The sequence below is a fragment of the Coregonus lavaretus genome, assembly GCF_964263955.1.
Source record: "Coregonus lavaretus genome assembly, chromosome: 40".
Classification (NCBI taxonomy): Eukaryota; Metazoa; Chordata; class Actinopteri; order Salmoniformes; family Salmonidae; genus Coregonus; species Coregonus lavaretus.
Genome location: NC_140027.1, coordinates 12,006,110 through 12,028,812, shown reverse-complemented (window position 1 = coordinate 12,028,812; position 22,703 = coordinate 12,006,110). Strand labels below are relative to the sequence as shown.

The 22,703-nt window shown below is 45.5% G+C and overlaps 1 protein-coding gene across 2 annotated transcripts; it reads left to right on the top strand.

The window, feature by feature from the left end:
- The first annotated feature begins 19,220 nt into the window (after positions 1 to 19,220).
- Positions 19,221 to 22,133, top strand: LOC311113689 (cystatin-2). 2 transcript variants are annotated; one of them, XM_084156991.1, is made up of 4 exons: positions 19,221 to 19,326; positions 19,564 to 19,769; positions 20,029 to 20,148; positions 20,422 to 22,133. In XM_084156991.1, exons 2-4 carry the CDS (start codon positions 19,581 to 19,583, stop codon positions 20,506 to 20,508), a joined length of 396 nt encoding a protein of 131 aa, XP_084013117.1. In that variant the 5' UTR covers positions 19,221 to 19,326; positions 19,564 to 19,580; the 3' UTR covers positions 20,509 to 22,133. The 2 variants fall into 2 exon arrangements, with proteins under 2 accessions (XP_084013117.1, XP_084013116.1); XM_084156990.1 differs by lacking the exon at positions 19,221 to 19,326 and adding an exon at positions 19,333 to 19,441.
- The last annotated feature ends 570 nt before the right edge of the window (positions 22,134 to 22,703 follow it).

Here is a 22,703-nt window from a genome sequence, read left to right as displayed (position 1 = left end):
TATCTACATTTCTGCCTGAGAAATGACACCCTGATATAGTTCTGTGATCTGTGAAACAGTTCTGTTAATCACTGAGGCATTGTGTGTTTGTGTGTTCTTTTTCTTTAGAATTTTCAAATAAACTTGACGTGTTTTATGATTAATAGTGATGTTGTGCTTGTACTATTTTGGACACACTGTCCTCAGGCTCCAGCTTTATGTTGTATGTTGATCGTATTAAAACAAAGAAAACAATCTGAAGTTGTTGTTTTTAAGTTATATATACCATGATTTTTCCGGTCCGGCCCACTTGGGAATAGATTTTCCTCCATGTGGCCCCTGAGCTAAAATGAGTTTGACACCCCTGGCCTAGACCATCAAAGAGGGCTACCATCAAAATATTAACAATGGATCAAATGCGTCCTATGCCATTGATTGAAATATTGTAGTTCTCAATATCAATTTCTGCTCAGCCTAAATACATCACATTTCATGAGAGAACGATTAGATTTGAAGCTCCACATAATTCGTTTTTTAAAATCTCAATGGTGTTGAAGGCCACCAAGTAAAAAAAAAAAAAAGAGCCTAAATTTTCTGAAAATACAGGTTATTGAGGGATCTGATTTGGATTGAACCGAATAGGAAGATGGATTTATCATGTAGAGGTTTCATTCAGGTCTCGCTGTTTAACTGAATACTCTGTTTGTCTTTGGCAGGAGAGAGACCAGACTCTCGGTCTGAGAGTGGGAAGAGTCCTTCAGAGGAACCAAACTTAGAGAAGCCCAAACCAGCCAGGCCACATCAATGCTCCCACTGTGGAAATAGTTTTACTTGGTTAGTGGACCTGAAAAGGCATAAGAGCATACACACAGGAGAAAAGTTTTACCACTGCACTCAGTGTGGAAAGAGCTTTTCAACATCACAGTCATTACAATTGCACCAGAGAGTACACACAGGTGCAAAACCTTACCACTGCTCTGACTGTGGGATGAAGTTCGCGCTGTCAGGTAATTTGAAAAGACACCAACTGGCACACACAGGAAAGAAGTCTTACAGCTGTGATCTATGTGGGAAGAGTTTTACTACATTCAACTCCCTGATAAACCATCAGCGAATACACACTGGAGAGAAGCCTTACCACTGCTCTGTCTGTGGGAAGAGTTTTAATCAGCCAAGCAACCTGAAATCACACCAACGGAGACACTCAGGACAGAAACTTCACCACTGTTCAGATTGTGGAATGAGTTTTACTACTTCTAGAGAATTAAAAATTCACCAGCGAACACACACAGGAGACAAACCTTACAGCTGCTCTGACTGTGGGAAGTGTTTTGCTAGAATAGATGGACTGATGGTACACCAGAGAATACACAGAGCAGAGAAACCTTTTAGCTGTGAACAATGTGGGAAGACATTCACTCAGTCAGCACACCTGGCTCTACACAAGAGAATACACACAGGGGAGAAGCCTTACCACTGCTCAGACTGTGGGATGAGCTTTACTAACTCAAGCCACCTGGCATCACATCAGAGAATACATACAGGAGAGAAGCCTTATGGCTGTGATGAATGTGGGAAGTGTTTTGGTCATTCAGGATCCCTGGTTAAACACAAGCAAACCCACACTGGAGAGAGGCCTTTCCATTGCTCTGAATGTGGGAAGTGTTTCGTTAGATCAGCGCATTTAAAATTACACCAAAGAATACACACAGGAGAGAAGCCTTACTACTGCTCTGACTGTGGGATGAGTTTTACTCAGGCAAGCAACCTGAACAGCCATCAGAAAACACACACAGGAGAGAAGCCATATCACTGCTCTGACTGTGGAATGCGCTTTAATTTCTCAAAAACCCTGACTATACACCAGAGAACACACACGGGAGAGAAGCCATATCACTGTTCTGACTGCGGGAAGAGATTCACTCAGTCAGGAACCCTGGTTAAACATAAGAGAATACACACTGGAGAAAAGCCTTACCACTGTTCAGACTGTGGGATGAGCTGTACTTCTTCTAAGGATTTAATAGTTCACCAACGAATACACACCGGAGAGAAGCCTTATGGTTGTGATCAGTGTGGTAAGAGATTCACTCAGTCAGGAACCCTGGTTAAACACAAGAGAATACACACAGGAGAGAAGCCTTACCACTGCTCTGACTGCAGGAAGCAATTTGCTCAATCTCAGCAGCTGAAATCACATCAGCGGACGCACACTGGAGAAAAGCCTTATGTTTGTGATCAGTGTGGGAAGAGATTCACTCAGTCGAGAAGCCTGGCTGAACACAAGAGAAAACACAACACTGGTGGGTAACCTTCCCACTTTTGTTAGCTCAAGCAAGTTGATGGTAGACAAGTGGACACACATAGGAGAGAAGCCGTGCCTTCCTGTGACTGGTGGGAGTTTTGCTACCTCAAGCTTTCTTAAAGTGCATCATTGTGGCCTTCATCTGTGTGATCTATGCATGGTCAACAAGGTGCCAGCCCTCTCAAAACGTGTCAGCCTTTAACAGTTACAGTATATTGAACATTGTGTAATTAACTGTGTGTGTGTGTGAGGGGGGGGGGGGATATCCAGTTTTCAGGGAGAAAACAGAGAAGAGGCGAAGCCTCAACCTGATGCTTCCAGTTTCTCTGACCCCGCTCAAGCGTTTATTTTACGGCTGCTACGTTAGGTTAGTGTTGTTTAAACATTGTAGTAGTAGGTGTTTTTCAGCATTGTTTTAAATAGTTTTTTATCAATAAATGGCCTCATGCATTATTCAACACTAGTGATATAGGTTGATGCTTCCTATTGTTGAGTGGAGACCAGGCCCGGCTCCAGGATGACATGTGTCACGGTTTCTGCCGAGGCTGCTCCTTCTCCTTGTTCGGGCAGGCTTCGGCGGTCGTCGTCCCCGGAGTACTAGCTGCCACCGTTCGTTGTTTCTGTGTTCGTTTGGTTTGGTCTGTTTTGGTACACCTGTTTCTCATTTTGTCTTGATTATGTGTCCTTTAAGTTCTCGTTGTTTCTGTCTTGTGGTTGTGTGTAGTTGTTCATTGTCAGCAGGTATTTCCATGTCAGTTTGTGCTCTTTTTCTGTAGAGAGTCCGCACTGTTGTGCGTGTTTTGTTTTTATACGCTGAGTGCGTTATTTTTCTTGTGCCTCCGGCTCTGTTTGTAGCCATTCATTCTGTGGACTTTATTAAAGTATTTTGGACTAACTTCTGTATCCTGCATCTGATTCCCACACCACACCTACGCCCGCTCTGACAACATGCCTGAGGGGACATTTTAAATCCATGGGGGTGGGGCACAACTAGTATTGCGAGTCCTGATAAAACAAGGTAGATTGGTCCTACTGCAGTTCATATGTACAACAAATTATCTGAAATGTAGCCGTACACAACAACTGTTGTTTTATATTTATTTAACCTTTATTTTGACAGGTAGTCAATGCTGAGACCAAGGTCTCTTTTCCAGATGAGCCCTGTACACATCAAAATACAATAAACACATTCAACTACACATTCATATACACATTATTATACACAACAATACACAAAAAGCAAAACAAAATCAGAAAGAACAGACACATTCTTCAGTAAAAAGGTCCCTTAACAACTGTCTGAAATGCCATAGACACCAATTCCTCCAATTTTAAAGTGTATTGTACATCATTCCACATGTAAGGTGCAAGGAAATTGAAGGCTGATTTACCTAACTCTCTGGACACGAAAGGAGTCGCCAGAGTTAACCAACCCTGTGAACGGGTTTGATCACTTGTAATTTTAAATCTTAACAGTGATGTTAGGTAAGTCAGAAGTTTGTTGAGCAGGGCTTTGTGAAAAAAAAAGAGCTTAATGATGTGATCTATGTGACTTCAGAGGTCCAGCCAACCTTTTGGTAAAGAATACAGTGATGAGTAATACAACTGTCTCCTGTGATAAAACGAACGGTGCTATGAAAAACGGCATCCAAGCATTTAAGAGTAGAGGCAGATGCTCCATTGAATAAAATAGCATGATCAACAGCATCAAAAGCTTTTGACAGGCCCACAAACAAAGTAGCACATTTCATTTGAGTGTCTAAAGCATTGACAAGATCATTAACAACTAAAGTGGTTGCTGTAATAGTGCTATGCCCAGGCCTAAACCCTGACTGGTTTACATTCTAAATACATTTGTTAGATAAAAAAGATCAAAGTTGTACATTACCAAAGATTCAAGAATCTTAACTAGACAAGGAAGCCTTGAAATGGGGCAATAATTATTAAGATAACTACTATCCCCGCCCTTATGGAGTGGCAGCACAAGAATATTTCCTGATAACAATATTAAATACAAATGGGGGTTATTGAGCCAACAATGATGGGCGCTGCACACTTAAGCAGACCGGGATCCAATTGGTCGGCCCCTGTGGAGTTCTTGTTGTCTATTGCTAGCAAAGCATCCAGGACTTTTTCTGTAAATAGCCTAAAAGAAAAGCTTTTACTGTCATTTCTCTGATCAATCAGCAAGTTTCCCCTATCAGCATCCAGCCCAATATCATTGTGAATAGGCTTAGAAGTTATTTCAAATAGAGCCCACTGAAATAAAATGGTGATACAGTAAATTACTCAATGATGGCATTTCTTTCCATAATGAGGGCTGTGTCTGAATTAATTTATTGTGGCAGAGAGGAGGATGAACCCTCAGTTGATTCCTCAGTTGCTTAAAAGCTTGCCAGTCCGGGCCTAAGCCTGTGTTCCTGGCCTTGACCAAAGCATCATCTCTTTAACGAATGACCTAATAATTCCGGAGTGTACCAGGCATTCGATCTACCTTTAACTCTTCATTTTATGAAGCGAGCATGATTATCCACAATAGTATTGAAGACATCTGCAAAAAGGCTGAAAGCTAAATCAGGTTCAGGGATAGCTCAAATACAATCAAGGTCACTAAAATAAAGATAATGTAAAAAAGCCTGTTCACTGAAGTTTTTAAAGTTCCTCTTTGTGATGACACCAGGCTTAGATTTTTGTATTCTCACATCTCTAACACAAACAACTGGGCAATGGTCACTAATATCTTGGGCGAAGACACCAGTAGAAACATAGTTCTAATAACACAAGAAAGATATACGCTCCACTACGACATACAAGTGTATCCAAAATGAAGCCATAGCTGCTGTAGGCGTACACATAATTTGCGCCTACCAACATGCACAGATCAGCTCGACAGGATGAGCACCACTAGGCTATCAAAGATTCTTACAGCCATGAGCAGGGAGGTTTTGTAGGAGAGGATCTTCAGATCCACCGACTCCAGAGGCTCAAAGGGGGCCGCACACAGTGCCTCCAAAACCAGTGCCATGTCCCATGCGGGCGCAATAGGTTAAGAGACCGGTCTGAGACAACATACACCTTTCAGGAACTGCACCACCAGGGGGTGGCTCCGTCAATTCCCACATTCCCACAATTCCCACATTCCCACAATTCCCACAATTCCCAGTTGTACACTTTAAAAGAGGAGAATGCTTGAAAAGCTCCTGTATGAACATAAGGATGTCCGTCACAGAGCACTAAATAGGAACCAGCCCTTTATCTTGGCACCAGAGCTCAAACGCTTGCCACTTACACGCATACAGTCCTCTCGTGGAGGGCGCCCTTGCGGAATGAATGGTAGCAATAACATTCGGAGGTAAACCTCTAGCCATCAGATTGGCCCTCTCAGGGGCCAGGCCCATAGGTCCCTCATCGAGAAAGATAGACGACACTGCGCGTTATCTTGCGATGCGTAATGATCTACGTCGGCCCTGCCAAACATTTCCTATATCAGGGAGACCATCCAGGGGTGTAGCCTCCACTCCTGAGAGAGAGAGGGCCCCACCTGGATAAAAGATCTGCAACCGAGTTGAGGCAACTGGGGACATGCGTCACCAGAAGCGAGAGCATGTGCTCACTGCTCCCTAGCGAGCGAGCCAAAGTTAGGAGGGAGTCTCTCCCTGTCTGTTGATGCACGCCAACACTGACATATTGTCGGTTCTGACCAGCACAAGCCGGCCCGACAAAAGCAGGGGGAAGTGCCTGAGCGCCAGATACACTGTTAGGAGCTCCGGGTAATTGATATGCAGTGCGCTCCGCCAAGTGGCGATTTTAGCATGTAAATCTTGGTGGGGCAAACAAAACACGTTTTTTGGGGATGCATGCCAGCAAAGCCACTACACAACACAACACTAAACAATACTACAGTAATTGCACTATAACGGTGACAAACAGTGCCCACAAACAGCAGAGGGGTCGATGAGCGGATAAGAGGCAATCTGTAATTTCAATTAAGACATTAATGAGCGAGCTAGGACGGACGTAGTCAATGTAACTATTTGTTCAGCACTTTTGAAATGTACAGCGACAGAATTCTCCCTGTACACAAGTCAGAACCGTAGGATAAATAAAGGGGGCATATAAGAAGACAATGAAAGCTCTTACAATATTAAATGATGGCATTTCTCTAAAACAGGCTATAGGCTAAATGTGCACCACCAAGTCAGAACAGTAGGCTAAGTTATGAGGGGAAAAGGAACCAAATTATTAGGTTGAGGCACATGGGCTACTAACAGCTTACTACACAACACACACTTAGTATTACTTTCTTAGCTACAGTATACATATCTCCCTGGCATAATACATCATTTATGCAGCAGCATACAATACATTTTTGGACTCACCTTGTTGTACTCACTTGAACAGGAAGGAATGAATAATTCTGGCACGGCGGCCAGGGCCATAAAGGTTGTAGCTTACCATTTAGAAGAGCTGCAGCCTCCTCAATGATGTGCTGAACCTCATGAGAAGTTTCTGATTCCATTCTCCTTCCTGACGAAATGGACTTGTCAGGTCCCTCTCAAATGCCAGCTGAACAAACTGTGTCTGTGTTCACTGAATACGTTCTTCAGGATGGAGAAGGAATTTTTACACATTGCTGTAGATGCCCCAAATGTTAATTCATGTTTCAGTGCCAGCAGCACAGTCGGCATTGCTGACGAAGGCCCGCAGTATCTTTGAAGAACACTGAGTCGAGTCCATTGGTTGTTGCTGGCTGTGGTTGCGATTTCACTTTGCAAGAATGTGCAAGCCACAATAAACTCCACTTCCACTAGTTCAGTTTTGGTTAGATCCAACAATGGCTTGACCTTGTTTACATCCAAACAGTTTGGGCTCTCGGGATCCATGGAACACAGAGCTTCCACCAGTTGACTATTTTCTTTGATAAATGGTGATGACATTTCCCCCAGCACGGCATCCAAAGTGCTGAAAAACTGTCGTTTATCCTCTCATCTCCATTATCACGTTGACCCAGTGTTCTTTCAACTGCATAGTCTTTCAGCATTTTACTCATGAGTCTCCGTAATTTGCTTGGAGCTGGTGTGCTTGTGCCTCCTGACATGCCTCCCAAAGCTTTTCGAATTCAGCATCACGTCGCAGTTTTTCAACGCACCCATACGTACTGCGGACAAGTTTGACACTGGTGTGCAGATCAGTAGCTTCAGACTGCAGTAACTTGTTAAGAGGGTCAAGGAACCCCAGGATGTTGTGAGTCATCTTAAAACTCGGCTCTGTCACTGCTTTCAATAAGCCTGTGGCCTCAAGTCTCACATCTGTGCCATATGCATGAGTAGATTTGATTTCACCGAGCATCTCTGTGATGTTGTCACTTGATTTCAAAATGACTGACACTGTGGCGAGGTGGCCAGTCTATCTCTGATCAAGAAGTCTTTTCAGTTTTTCCCCAGTGTAATGTGCAGCCATCGTGGGTTTCCTAAATAAATTGTACTGGGAGCTACACACATTGAAATAGTCCTCTATCGCCTCCTCAGACGACATAGCATACACCACAACCAAATGCAGACCTTGAACCAGGCGGTACTAAAAGCCCACTTTCTCCCACTGAAAATGTGTCTTGGGTAAGTGTCAAGACAAACCTGTACTGGCTTCTCATCACCGAGGCCGTCAGGTGCTAGTGGCTGGGGTAACGGAGGTGTAAGTGCTTGTTGTGGTGTTACCCTCGTGCTGCTGGTGCTAGGCCCTGGCTCTTCTCGATCTTGTTGGTCAGCAGGCGGCGTGGTGGATGGATGGGTATTGCAGTTGCTGCTAGGCTCCTCAACCTCTGTGGTCGGGCTAGCAGGCTGCTCGGTGAGCTCGGCATCGGTCTCGACATGGTGGTCCTCAGTTCTTTTGCTCTTGGCAGTGCCCGGCTATTTCTGGATATCCATCCTGATCAAAGCTTAGCCAACTAGCTATAATTATTCAGTGCGCCACTACCAGAACTTAATAAACCTAGCTGTAGCTGTCTGTGAGAAGAAAAAAAACGGTGAATTTGACAAATTCTATCTGGGAGGTCCATGCCCGGCTTTGCCACCCCGTAGAGGCGGCCCTGGTGGAGACGAAGAATCAGTTAAACTTATTCTTAGTGATATAACATGACTGAGACTTCTTGTTCACAAACATCTTGTAATATTCTAGTTATCTCCTTATCTACACACACACACACACTCAGTCTCTCACACACACACATACAGTGGGGGAAAAAAGTATTTAGTCAGCCACCAATTGTGCAAGTTCTCCCACTTAAAAAGATGTGAGAGGCCTGTAATTTTCATCATAGGTACACGTCAACTATGACAGACAAAATGAGAATTTTATTTCCAGAAAATCACATTGTTGTCACGGTTCAGACAGACGACCAGAGGACCACAATTGCGTCACACCAGAAAGTTTATTAAAACTTAAGGGAAAAGGGAAGTAGGGAGTGAATGAAGGCTCCAGGGGTAACAGGGGTCCCGTCCAATGTGCTGGGTCTGTGCCCCCCCCAGTGGCAGCGATGCGTCCTATGAAGCCGGTGGTGGGTGGTCCAGAAGTCCTGGGGGGGGGAGACACAGACACAACAGGGCGGAATGAACCAAGGCAGCAGTACAGTTCAAGGGAAATCCAAAATACGTAGTAGCAAGGCAGAAGGCTGGTCAGAGTTACCGGGATTGAAGAGTAGTCAGGAGTCGTAATGGCAGAAGCAGGTCTGGATCTCCTGGGGCAGAAGAGTATCCAAAAATCAGGCAGGTCCGGGGTCACAAAACCAGGGTGAGCCAGAAGCGCGAGCAAACAGGTTCCGGGTGTGAGCTTTGCAGACGATCTGACACCGGAGAGCTGAAAGACAGGGCCTTAAATACTGGGAGAGGTAGTGGGTAATGCAGCGCAGCTGGCAGAGTAATTAGAGCAGAGCAGAGCAGGGACAGGTGGAGCTAGTTAGGCTGAGTAGAGAGAGTGGTGAGCAGAGTGGAAGAAAATTAAGGTGGTAACCCGGTGGAGTGAGAGGCTCATGACAGAACCCCCCCCCCAAGGGACGGCCCCAGAAGTCCCAAGAGCAACACCACGCCGGGCGGGAGGAGGGGAGCCGGAGGAGGGCTAGAACTCCTCCGAACGGTCCGAGTGAACGTCCTCATCCTCGGAGGAAGCCGGAGGGCCGTGGTCGGGAGATGGGACAGGTCCCGAGACAGGATCAGGCACAGGACAGGAAGCCGAGCGGGCAGGACGGTTAGGGACCCCTCTGGGGCGGCCCCTACGGATTGCAGGTTGATCAGGATGCCGTTGGTGGAAAGCGGTGATGAGAGTCCTATCCACAATCCGACTAGCTGGCACCCAGGTCCTTTCCTCAGGTCCATAGCCCTCCCAGTCAATGAGGTACTGGAGACCCCTACCCCTCCGTCTGGACCGAAGCAGGCGGCGGACGGTGTAAACCAGACCACCATCGACGAGCCGTGGAGGAGGACAAGGCGCAGCAGGGACCAGCGGACTCTCATGGATGGGCTTAATCTTAGACACATGGAAAGTGGGGTGCACCCTCAGGGAATTAGGCAGTTGGAGCCGGACAGCAGTTGGGCTAATCACTCTTATGATAGGGAATGGGCCAATGAACCGAGGTGCCAGCTTCTGCGACTCCACCCTGAGTGGCAGGTTCTTCGATGACAACCACACCCTTTGACCAACATGGTAGGTGGGAGCAGGAATTCTCCGACGGTTGGCCCCGGTAGTGTAGCTGGCAACGGATCTGAGGAGTGTGGCTCGGGCTTGTGACCAGGTGCGGCGACATCGACGGGCAAAAGCAAGTGCAGATGGGCAAGTAACCTCCTCTTCCTGGCTGGCAAATAGAGGAGGCTGGTATCCATAAACACATTGGAAAGGGGACATACCGATGGCAGAGCAGGTCAGAGAATTGTGTGCGTACTCCACCCATGTCAATTGCTGCGACCAGGAGTGGGGGTTGCGTGAAGTCATGCATCGCAGTGCCTTCTCGAGCTCCTGATTAGCCCGCTCTGACTGCCCATTGGATTGGGGATGGAATCCGGAAGTCAGACTGACTGTGGCTCCCAGCAGGTGACAGAACTCCTTCCAAAAAGCGGAGGAGAATTGTGGACCACGGTCAGAAACTACATCCTTTGGCAGTCCGTGGATCCGGAAGACGTGTTCCAGGACCACCTGGGCGGTCTCCTTGGCGGTTGGGAGCTTGGGGAGGGGAATGAAGTGTGCCATCTTGCTGAAACGGTCAACTATGGTGAGAATGACGGTCATGCCACTTGAAGGGGGCAGCCCCGTGACAAAGTCAAGGGCGATGTGAGACCAGGGACGTCTGGGCACAGGCAGGGGCTGCAGCAATCCGGCTGGGGGCTGGCAGGACGACTTGTGTTGGTTGCAGATGGGGCAGGCTTGGACGAATTCCCGTACATCCTTCCTCAGAGAGGGCCACCAGAACCTCTGGGCGAGCAGGTTGTAAGTGCGGGTGGAGCCAGGGTGACAAGCTAGGCGGGAGTCATGTCCCCACTGAACGACCTGGGACCTCAGGTCTTCGGGGACAAAAAGGCGGTCAGCTGGGCAAGTGCTGGGACCTGGCTGGTTACGGAGAGCCTCCAGCACCTGTTCCTCAACAGCCCAGGTCAGAGCTGCAACGATGCAGGGACTTGGCAGAATCGACACAGGGTCCTTGGAGGGGGTGTCATCCTTCTGGAATTGACGGGAGAGGGCGTCTGGCTTGGTGTTGCGTGATCCAGGCCGGTATGACAGAGTGAAATTAAACCTGGTGAAGAACAGGGCCCAGCGGGACTGCCTGGAGTTCAACCGTTTGGCCGTGCGGATGTACTCCAAGTTCTTATGATCGGTCCAAACGAGAAATGGAATGGTGGACCCCTCCAGCCAGTGACGCCACTCCTCCAAGGCAAGCTTCACAGCCAGCAGCTCACGGTTCCCTATGTCGTAATTGCACTCAGAGGGGGACAACCGACGTGAGAAAAAGGCACAGGGATGGAGCTTCCTATCCTCCGCAGCCCACTGAGAAATCACAGCACCAACTCCCACATCCGAGGCGTCCACCTCCACAATGAATTGCCGGTCCACATCAGGCATCTGGAGGATGGGAGCGGAGGTGAACCTCACCTTGAGGGTACTGAAGGCTTTGTCGGCTGCTGGGGTCCAGGTGAAGGGTTGCTTGGTGCTGGTTAGAGCAGTGAGAGGGGCAGCAACGGTACTGTAGTTCCGGATAAACTTTCTATAGAAGTTAGCAAACCCCAGAAACTGTTGCAGCTTCTTTCTGTTCTCCGGAACTGGCCATGAAGTGACTGCTGATACTTTGGCAGGATCCATTTGGATACTTCCCTCTGCCACTATGTACCCCAGGAAGGCCACTGTCTTGACGTGAAACTCACATTTCTCTGCCTTGGCGTAGAGGGAATTCTCCAGAAGACGATGAAGGACTTGCTGGACATGGCGGGTGTGTTCAGACAGGTTTCTGGAGTAGATTAAGATGTCATCCAGGTAAACGAAGACAAACTTGTTTAACATGTCCCGCAGTACATCATTCACTAGAGCCTGGAACACAGCAGGAGCATTGGTGAGGCCAAAAGGCATAACCAGATACTCGTAGTGGCCTGTTGGTGTATTGAATGCGGTTTTCCATTCATCTCCCTCCCGGATCCGCACTAGGTGGTAAGCGTTTCTGAGATCCAACTTGGTAAAAACAGTGGCTCCCTGGAGCAACTCAAAAGCAGAGGTGAGCAGAGGCAGAGGGTAACGGTTTTTCACTGTGATGTCGTTGAGTCCCCTGTAGTCGATGCAGGGGCGAAGAGATCCGTCCTTCTTCCCCACAAAGAAGAAGCCAGCACCAGCAGGAGATGAAGATGAACGGATTAATCCTGCGGACAGAGAGCCATTGATGTAGTCCTCCATGGACTTTCTTTCAGGAGCAGACAACGAATAAAGACGACCCTTAGGAGGGGCTGTTCCAGGGAGGAGGTCGATGGCACAGTCGTACGGTCGGTGAGGGGGCAGAGATGTGGCTCTTGCTTTGTTAAACACCTCTCTGAGACCATGGTAGCATTCTGGGACATTGGAGAGGTCAGGAGCGGAGTTAGTAGGTACTGGCCGAGGGGGTAGTGCGGCAGCAAGCAGGCAGGTTCGGTGGCAGTCCTCTCCCCACTCCCTGATCACCCCGGTCACCCAGTCGAGCTGAGGGTTGTGCCGGCGGAGCCATGGGTAACCCAGGATGAGGGGTTGGCCTGGAGAGGGGAGCAGGTGAAACTGGATAGTTTCTTGATGGTTTCCGGACAGACCCATCGAGACCGGGGCCGTGACATGAGTGACCGATCCGAGTAAGTGTCCGTCCAGTGCCCGGGCAGGAAGAGGAGGTGTCAAACGGAGGTTCTCCAGTCCCAGTTGGCGTGCCAGCTTGATGTCCATTATGTTGGCTTCGGCGCCAGAATCCACCAGAGCAGCCAGGGTGTGAGTTGAGTCAGAGAGGCGGAGGTGAACTTGCAGCAGGGGTTTGCGGTCGGAGGACTGGATGGTCATTGAACTCAACCGGACTCCCCCTATGCCCGGTGAGCTTCGGCCCTTTAAAGGGCAGGTTACCCCACGATGTCCATCACCTCCACAATAGAGGCAGAGGTTTGAGGTGAAGCGGCGCTGGCGCTCTGCAGGAGTGAGAGAGGCTCGCCCAATCTCCATAGGCTCAGACTGATCAAGCTGACCTGGGTGAGTGGCAGTAGATGACAGGAGCCCAGTCGGATCTCTCCGAATGCCGGTAGTAGGTGGACCTTGGCGCCCCCTCTCACGACGACGGGTCTGTATCCTTCTGTCGATCCTGACAGTCAGTGCGATGGCTTCATCAAGAGTGGAAGGCAGTTCATGGGAGACCAACTCGTCCTTGATATAGTCAGCCAAACTATGGAAGAACGCGTCCACCAACGATGGTGTGTTCCAAGAACTTCGTCTAGCCAGGGTTCGGAAGTCGATGGAATGGTCTGCGACTGTACGTCTGCCTTGTCGAATACTGAACAGTTCACGAGACGCCTCTGCGGTTGGTGAATCCAGGTCAAACACCTTCAGCATCTCCTCAGCAAACAGGTCGAAGGTTGCACATGCGGGGGTTTGACGTTCGAACTCTGCTGTTCCCCAGAGTCGAGCTCGGCCCGTCAGGTGAGTGATGGCATACCCAACTTTAGCCCCCTCCGTGGCGAAGGTCCTTGGCTGCAAGGAGAACTGAAGTCGGCAGCTAGTCAGGAATGGCCGGACCTGGGTTGAATCGCCGTTGAACCGCTCGGGGTTTCCAATCTTGGGTTCCGGAGCAGCGGCTGCAATGACCGGGGCAGGTAACTCGGGGGCAGGGCTGGTGGGCAGACTGGCTGGGGTAAGGTTGGTGAGGAGTTGAATGATCATGGCGAGTTGTTGTTGCTGCTGCTGGAACTGCTGCTCATGCTCATCGGTTTCCATGTCGGGGAAAGTGTGCGCTGAGTCCATAATGGTCAGATCGTACTGTCACGGTTCAGACAGACGACCAGAGGACCACAATTGCGTCACACCAGAAAGTTTATTAAAACTTAAGGGAAAAGGGAAGTAGGGAGTGAATGAAGGCTCCAGGGGTAACAGGGGTCCCGTCCAATGTGCTGGGTCTGTGCCCCCCCCAGTGGCAGCGATGCGTCCTATGAAGCCGGTGGTGGGTGGTCCAGAAGTCCTGGGGGGGGGAGACACAGACACAACAGGGCGGAATGAACCAAGGCAGCAGTACAGTTCAAGGGAAATCCAAAATACGTAGTAGCAAGGCAGAAGGCTGGTCAGAGTTACCGGGATTGAAGAGTAGTCAGGAGTCGTAATGGCAGAAGCAGGTCTGGATCTCCTGGGGCAGAAGAGTATCCAAAAATCAGGCAGGTCCGGGGTCACAAAACCAGGGTGAGCCAGAAGCGCGAGCAAACAGGTTCCGGGTGTGAGCTTTGCAGACGATCTGACACCGGAGAGCTGAAAGACAGGGCCTTAAATACTGGGAGAGGTAGTGGGTAATGCAGCGCAGCTGGCAGAGTAATTAGAGCAGAGCAGAGCAGGGACAGGTGGAGCTAGTTAGGCTGAGTAGAGAGAGTGGTGAGCAGAGTGGAAGAAAATTAAGGTGGTAACCCGGTGGAGTGAGAGGCTCATGACAATTGTAGGATTTTTAATGAATTTATTAGCAAATTATGGTGGAAAATAAGTATTTGGTCAATAACAAAAGTTTCTCAATACTTTGTAATATACCCTTTGTTGGCAATGACACAGGTCAAACGTTTTCTGTAAGTCTTCACAAGGTTTACACACACTGTTGCTGGTATTTTGGCCCATTCCTCCATGCAGATCTCCTCTAGAGCAGTGATGTTTTGGGGCTGTCGCTGGGCAACACGGACTTTCAACTCCCTCCAAAGATTTTCTATGGGGTTGAGATCTGGAGACTGGCTAGGCCACTCCAGGACCTTGAAATGCTTCTTACGAAGCCACTCCTTCGTTGCCCGGGCGGTGTGTTTGGGATCATTGTCATGCTGAAAGACCCAGCCACGTTTCATCTTCAATGCCCTTGCTGATGGAAGGAGGTTTTCACTCAAAATCTCACGATACATGGCCCCATTCATTCTTTCCTTTACATGGATCAGTCGTCCTGGTCCCTTTGCAGAAAAACAGCCCCAAAGCATGATGTTTCCACCCCTATGCTTCACAGTAGGTATGGTGTTCTTTGGATGCAGCTCAGCATTCTTTGTCCTCCAAACACGACAAGTTGAGTTTTTACCAAAAAGTTATATTTTGGTTTCATCTGACCATATGACATTCTCCCAATCCTCTTCTGGATCATCCAAATGCACTCTAGCAAACTTCAGACGGGCCTGGACATGTACTGGCTTAAGCAGGGGGACACGTCTTGCACTGCAGGATTTGAGTCCCTGGCGGCGTAGTGTGTTACTGATGGTAGGCTTCGTTACTTTGGTTCCAGCTCTCTGCAGGTCATTCACTAGGTCCCCCCGTGTGGTCCTGGGATTTTTGCTCACCGTTCTTGTGATCATTTTGACCCCACAGGGTGAGATCTTGCGTGGAGCCCCAGATCGAGGGAGATTATCAGTGGTCTTGTATGTCTTCCATTTCTTAATAATTGCTCCCACAGTTGATTTCTTCAAACCAAGCTGCTTACCTATTGCAGATTCAGTCTTCCCAGCCTGGTGAAGGTCTACAATTTTGTTTCTGGTGTCCTTTGACAGCTCTTTGGTCTTGGCCATAGTGGAGTTTGGAGTGTGACTGTTTGAGGTTGTGGACAGGTGTCTTTTATACTGATAACAAGTTCAAACAGGTGCCATTAATACAGGTAACGAGTGGAGGACAGAGGAGCCTCTTAAAGAAGAAGTTACAGGTCTGTGAGAGCCAGAAATCTTGCTTGTTTGTAGGTGACCAAATACTTATTTTCCACCATAATTTGCAAAAAAATTCATTAAAAATCCTACAATGTGATTTTCTGGAATTGTTTTTCTCAATTTGTCTGTCATAGTTGACGTGTGCCTATGATGAAAATTACAGGCCTCTCTCATCTTTTTAAGTGGGAGAACTTGCACAATTGGTGGCTGACTAAATACTTTTTTTCCCCACTGTACATGTACATGCACACACTCAATCAGGACCTCCTCCCAAGCTTACTTTTAGAGGTCCGACTGACCCAGGTCCAGCCATCAAAGACTTGCTTAAGGGTAATACCAGGAAATACTTGACTATGCAGATCTGTTTATAATACCAGGAAATACTTCATAATTCAGTAACAGCTTGGGTATTGAATAGCTTTTGGTTACATGAAATGGTGGTTACACTATGTAGTTCAAATGAGAGACATGTAAAGGATGCTAACATGAAATGTATCCAACTGCTTTACAAATAGCCCAGAGCAGTTCAGTGTCCCTTGTTATTGTTATTAAGAAACTCTGTCAGAATACTGTTGTATTTTATTTGATGGTTCAACGTGAGCACTGAGTGAGTGTGCTTATGGAGAGAGATAGAGGGAGGGAGGGAGGGAGGGAGGGAGGTGAGGGGCGGGAAGGTAAGGAGGGGAAAGGGAGATGAGACAGGTGAGGGGGCCTGGGAGGGGCGAGGGACGTGAGAGGGTCGGGAGAGTTGAGGGGGGCAGGGAGGAGCAAGGGAGGTGGTTTTGGCGGAGGAACAGCTGCCTTCTTGTCTCGCAGACTAAATTAATGTATAGCAGAAAACATTATGTTTTTAATCAGATGCTTTTTGAGTGTCTCTTGACTTTTTTTGAAACCATTTAAAACCTGTAGTCTTCTTCCTAAACACTACATTAGACTACATAACATTTAAGTAGTGATGTGCGAGCGTTTCAATAAGATTTTCGTACCTGAATCAGTACTCTATTAGTATGGTCTATCTATGGATACTCGGATAGTATTTTGTGAGGGACAACTAAATGAGTGATGTCACCTGCAGGAAATGGATGTGATGGTCTGAGTGTGATAGCTTCTCCAGCTCAGCATCTCTCGTCCTTAGCTCAGCTGGCTCCTGCGCCACGTGCTCTTCAGCTTGTCTCACATCAGCGTTCTCCTGGGCTCTGATCAGTTCCTTCACCTCAGAGCGCCTTCTCTAAATGGAGCGGAGCAGCTCAGTAAAGATTCACTCACCGCCCCCCCACTGCCTTCTATGCAGAACGCTGTTAGGACACACACACACAGAGAGAGAAGAGGGGTGTCCATTGCAACCAGTCCATTCACTCAGCTCTTACCAAGACCCCAGATAGCCTGTAAATGTAAATATGTATAATGTAAATATAGATTGCTGTCCCCAACTCTCACCTTCAGAGTGTCCACAGCCTGTCTCAGCTCCTGAATCTGCTCTCTCTTTCACTGCTGGGATGTCTGTTGTTTCTCCTCTAACTGCTTCTGCAAAGAAATAAAGCACAATGGACATGGGACTGATCAAAAACGTATTGTCAGGTACCCTGTATCTTACAAGAAATCTCTGAAAGTTTATTTTCTAATATTGGCAGGTTTTGTAATTGTTTCTACCATATCATGTGTGTAATGTGTCAATTTATTACTGTATAAGGACAGTAAACAAATGACTAAATTGATAATAAACATAATTAATCCCTAATCCCTAAACTAAAGGGGTAGTTCCACTCTTCGAATTTCATAATGTTATTTTTTACTTATTTAGGGTGTTTTCATCTCATCCAAACTGGATCAACCAGTTAGCTATGCATTAACGCATGGGGAAAGTGGTCTGCCTTCCCACATTTCCCTATTTTGAAAACACTGGTTCAATCCATCTATACTATATTGCTACATGCTCCAAAAAGCATGCCAGGAGATGATGGATGTTGCTAAAAAACCAGATAATAAACTTTAAAGTGGTTTGGATAAAACGACAACACCCTGAGTAAGCTAAAACATAAAAAGTGAACTATCTCTTCATACATAATTTGATTGTTAACTTTTATCTCATTCTAGATTGTTTCGTGTAATTTGACATTTCTGAACATTGGCTGATTTTCGAACTCTTCAACATAGAAGCACTTTAACTTGATATGAGATATATTGACAATATGAAGGTTAAGAAGAAATCTAAAAATATGTTTAAATATAAATATGTGACATCTGAAAGTGGAGTTCTCATCCTCACCTGCTTCTCTGTCCATTCTGCTGCAGCTAAGACTGTATCATGGCATCCATGTCCATCTTACACAGACAGAAATGCTGCTAATCGGTATAGTAAACCTCAGAGCAGCCCTTTATTGGTCATTCCACCAATAGAGTGCCTTTTGGGTAGTGTAATTTGGTTTTAAAAAACTATTTATTTACTATTTACTAATTTTTACATTCTGTCATAAAGAGCACATATTCATTTAATTAAAGAAAACATTTTTTCCCATCTCAAGGGTTTAAATCAAGAAAAATGACTAAAAGTGGCAATTAAGTAACAGGGTTGACATAACAGGTATGAAGTTTTCATTTTTTAAATCAAACATAACTCCTTGTGACAGGGGGAATGAAAGCATGTTGTGTGCAACAGGGAGGGGCAATTGAAAACAATCTTACTAGGAGTTGGAAAAACATGAGGAGGGACAATGTCAAAATGCAGATATTAATAGAAAAAATCTGATTTATTGAATTTTCCATGTGGTCTATATTAAAAAGCACTTAATTTAATATAACAGGCTTTGAAAAGTTAAATATTGGGGCACAATTTCTACTTCAATTATCTAAGTGGACCGACCCTTATATAGTCCATCCAGTAGCTGTATCCACAGGCAATAGTCACTGGATCCTTCAGTAGATCCAGACAGATTGAAAAACAGATAAAAATGTATGCACACATGACTGTAAGTCGCTTTGGATAAAAGCGTCTGCTAAATGGCATATTATTATATTATTATAAAGTCCATGGCCTCTGCCATGTTGATAAACAAACTAACAGTCTAAGCAGCAGTATCAGTATAAGTTATAACTGTTTATAAGTGTTTGTTTTGAGAAGTAAGACGGACTTCCGCTAAGCTCCCGTGTAGCTCAGTTGGTAGACCATGGCGCTTGCAACGCCAGGGTTGTGGGTTCGATTCCCACGGGGGGCCAGTATGAGTTAATGTTTTATTTTTATTTTTATGTATGCACTCACTAACTGTAAGTCACTCTGGATAAGAGCGTCTGCTAAATGACTAAAATGTAAAAATGTATACTGTCAAAGGTAACTTCCTGGTTTTGTGGAACCCTAACCCTAAGGACAGAAAGTAATTGCATTGGGTTATACAGTAAATAAATGACTCCTGAGGGATCATCCAGCAAGAAATGTGTTGTTCTGATTTCTCTCTCGATGCATACTGGTCAAGGGAAGCAGACACAAACAAGCTGCAGTCTGCTGAAACTGCAGCTGTAGCGGTGAATCACCTCTGTGGAAATGATTCATCAGTGGAATTCTGGACCAGCTGAACACAATAGATGTGAAAGTGAAAGAGAATCACCTGATGCTATGTTTCGCTTGAGCAAAGAGGAGGACGGCATATCCTCACCACGGTAAACTATAATAGCTGCTAGAAGATGACTCAGCATTCAGGCAGCTGAACGCTGAACTCTCAGACGATATTCATATATTGAAGATAAACCTGTTCTAAACCTGCTCTATTGTTCAGTACGTGCTAGTCCTGACGCCTCTAATATGCAAGTTGGCTTTTTATGCTATCTTAAAGAACGCCAAATAGAACAAATCTCTAATGGTAAAATATGTATAAATATGCTCTCTTGCTTCCACAGACTTGAACCGTACAGTGATGACTGCTTTGCGCACAGTTCTTGCGGCACTCACCATGATCTCTTGTGTGTTGGGGGACAATTCCGGACAGTACTCCTACGGCTCTGATGTCACAGAGGCAGCCAACTTTGCCATTGATTTCCATAATCGCATGAGCAAGTATGCCTTTGCGTACAAGGTCATCGACATTCTGTCTGCCACACCACAGGTCAGTAGACTGCGCACTTGCACACTGCTCTGAAGAAAGTATTGGAATAACCTTTTATAGTACCTGCAGTAAAATATAATTTGTTTTATAATAGTTATAAATACTTCATAACTAACTGAACTGAAAAATTACTTCATAACTAAATGAACTGAAATTGTAATTATGTCCTCGGATTTGGCACTAGAACTGAAGGAGAATATTAAAAGTATAAACTTAGATTAAAGGATTCATGTTACTAAATATTTCTGTTGACTTTTAGATTTACCCTCCGGCTCGGGTGAAACACACCATGACTGTCAAAGTGGGACAGACTGTGTGTAAGAACGAAGCCAATGTAAACTTGGCTGATTGCAGCCTGCAGAATTCTCTGGATCTCAAGGTAATATATAAATTACCTGTTAAATCACCATTCACCTTGAAGTAAATAGTTAGCCTACAGTATATATGAATAAGATTACCTGAGCTTTTATGATATACACAGTATTGGCCAGTTTCCCAGACCCAGATTAAACCTAGTCCAGGACTAAAAAACACTTTCAGTTGAGATTTTACTTTGAGCATGCTTTTTGGTCCAGGAATAGGCTCATCCGGGACTGGGAAACCGGCCCTAAAATGTTCAAGTATCTGATGATGTCTGTCTCTCAATTTTCAGACTATGATCTGCCATTTTGTCGTGCTTGAGGTCCCACATTCTGCCTTTCCAACTCCAAGCTACCTTCTGGTGGACCAGTGTAATTGACATGGACTTGGAATTAAAGTTTGTCAAAGCATTCTGGAATGAACTAACCCCGCTGCTGCATCACCATACATCTACACCTCTTGAAAAGCATTTTATTGTCAACGCAAACACAATATTTGGAGCTTGACATTTAAACTTTGATTCATTCACAGTCTTTGAACTCCTTTAGTATGTTTTATCTATTATACATATTTAATAATCCTTTGGCCACCACAGTCAAGTTCTACTGATTCATTAAGAGGTTAATCAATTACTCTAAAAGGGAGTTTTGGTGTTGTTTTCTTCTAGAATAAATGTATTTTTAATTTGTCATAGTTCGTAGTAGTAGGAACACATTGGTATACTTTATTTCACTTCGGTTTTAAAAAGTGCCTTTGATGTAGGCCTATAAATGTTTACATTTAGAATGGCAGAGAAACTATTACACACACTACGCAATTACACAATACACATAGCTTGCATGCCATGTAGGTCTACCTTTATGAGCACTTGAAGCAACACTGGTCAACGCGTTTGAAAGTGTTCTTGCTTCCTTTTGTTTACTTTGGCTGACCAAGCCATAAAGGCTGCTAGCCTGCCACTTATCACCAAACAACAACACAGGTCAGAGCAGGAAGGGGAGAGACCGAAGCACAGGTGCACACAGGTGCACTTTTTTCAGGTCATCTTTGGCAATGTTCTCTCAGGGTGTTCTTTCTGTCACAGACGTGTGTTAAATTCTCATGCAGTCGTTCCCCAAGTTGTGTGTATATATAAAAAGGGCACTGAGCCCTAGACAACATAATTTCAGTAGAGGTGTTCTTTTAGAATGAGGGGTGCTGTCGCTCAGCTGGTGTTGCTGTTCTGTCTGTCTGGGACATGGGCTCAGGGAGAGAGTGGAGGGTTCAGAGAGAATGACATTACTCAACAGGGTCACAGGGAAGGGGGCGATAGTAGGGTGCAAGAGGTTCAGATCGAGAGGCAAAAGACTGAAGCTACAGAGACGACCCACAAACAGACAACTGAACACTCCAACACCACCCCTGACATTTGGACTGAGCTGAGAGACATGGTGATGGAACAGAGAGTGAAGCTGAGCAACATGGAGGTGAAGTTTGGAAATTGCTCATTTGATGTAGGCCTACTTCTCCCACTCATCCAGAGAGAAGGTAAAACAAATGTTTTATTGTCACACACCGGATAGGTGCAGTGGTGGAAAAAGTACCCAATTGTCATACTTGAGTAAAAGTAAAGATACCTTAATAGAAAATGACCCAAGTAAAAGTGAAAGTCACCCAGTAAAATACTACTTGAGTAAAAGTCTAAAAGTATTTGGTTTTAAATATACTTAAGTATCAAAAGTAAATGTAATTGTTAAAATATACTTAAGTATTGTGGTGTCTCAAAATATGTTGCTAATTATGCTGTGATGATAAGAAGTCCGCTTACACTGTACTTTGATTATAAAGGTTTATTGTATCAAAGATCACAGTATCAATTTACAGACATCTGCAGATATCTGGAGAACAACGGCCCAATCTGTTAATATGTTGTTTCTCCCTTCTTTGTTTAAGACATGGTATTTATATCCTATGTGACATAGTATGGCGTGATTTTAATAAACCAATCCCCGGCTTTCACATATCTCCAAATGTCCTCTATTCCAAGAAACCTATGTAGCAATGCTTTTCCAAATGCTTCAGCAAAGCAGAGTAAAGTTCATCTATTACACCATTTGCAAACATCAGCAAAATCAATAGACCTTCAGACACTACAGTATCAACAGTAAAAGTAAATGTATAAATTATTTCAAATTCCTTATATTAAGCAAACCAGACGGCACAATTTTAATGTTTTAAAAAATGTATTACGGATAGCCAGGGGCACACTCCAACACTCAGACATCATTTATAAACAAAGCACTTGTGTTTAGTGAGTCCGCCAGATCAGAGGCAGTAGAGATGACCAGGGATGTTGCCTAGTTAAATAAAGGTTAAATAAATACAATAAAAATGTTCTCTTGATAAGTGTATGAATTTGACAATTTTCCTGTCCCGCCAAGCATTTAAAATGTAACAAGTACTTTTGGACAGTCAGGGAACATTTATGGAGTAAAAAGTACATTATTTTTTTTAGGAATGTAGTGAAGTAAAAGTACAAGTTGTCAAAAATATAAATTGTAAAGTACAGATACCCAAAAAAACTACTTAAGTAGT

Excerpts from the sequence above, each read along its gene's own strand:
- LOC311113689 (XM_084156991.1), top strand. The coding sequence starts at position 19,581 with ATGACTGCTTTGCGCACAGTTCTTGCGGCACTCACCATGATCTCTTGT. Across the intron at positions 19,770-20,028 it reads TTCTGTCTGCCACACCACAG|ATTTACCCTCCGGCTCGGGT; the intron begins GTCAGTAGACTG and ends GTTGACTTTTAG. Across the intron at positions 20,149-20,421 it reads AGAATTCTCTGGATCTCAAG|ACTATGATCTGCCATTTTGT; the intron begins GTAATATATAAA and ends CTCAATTTTCAG.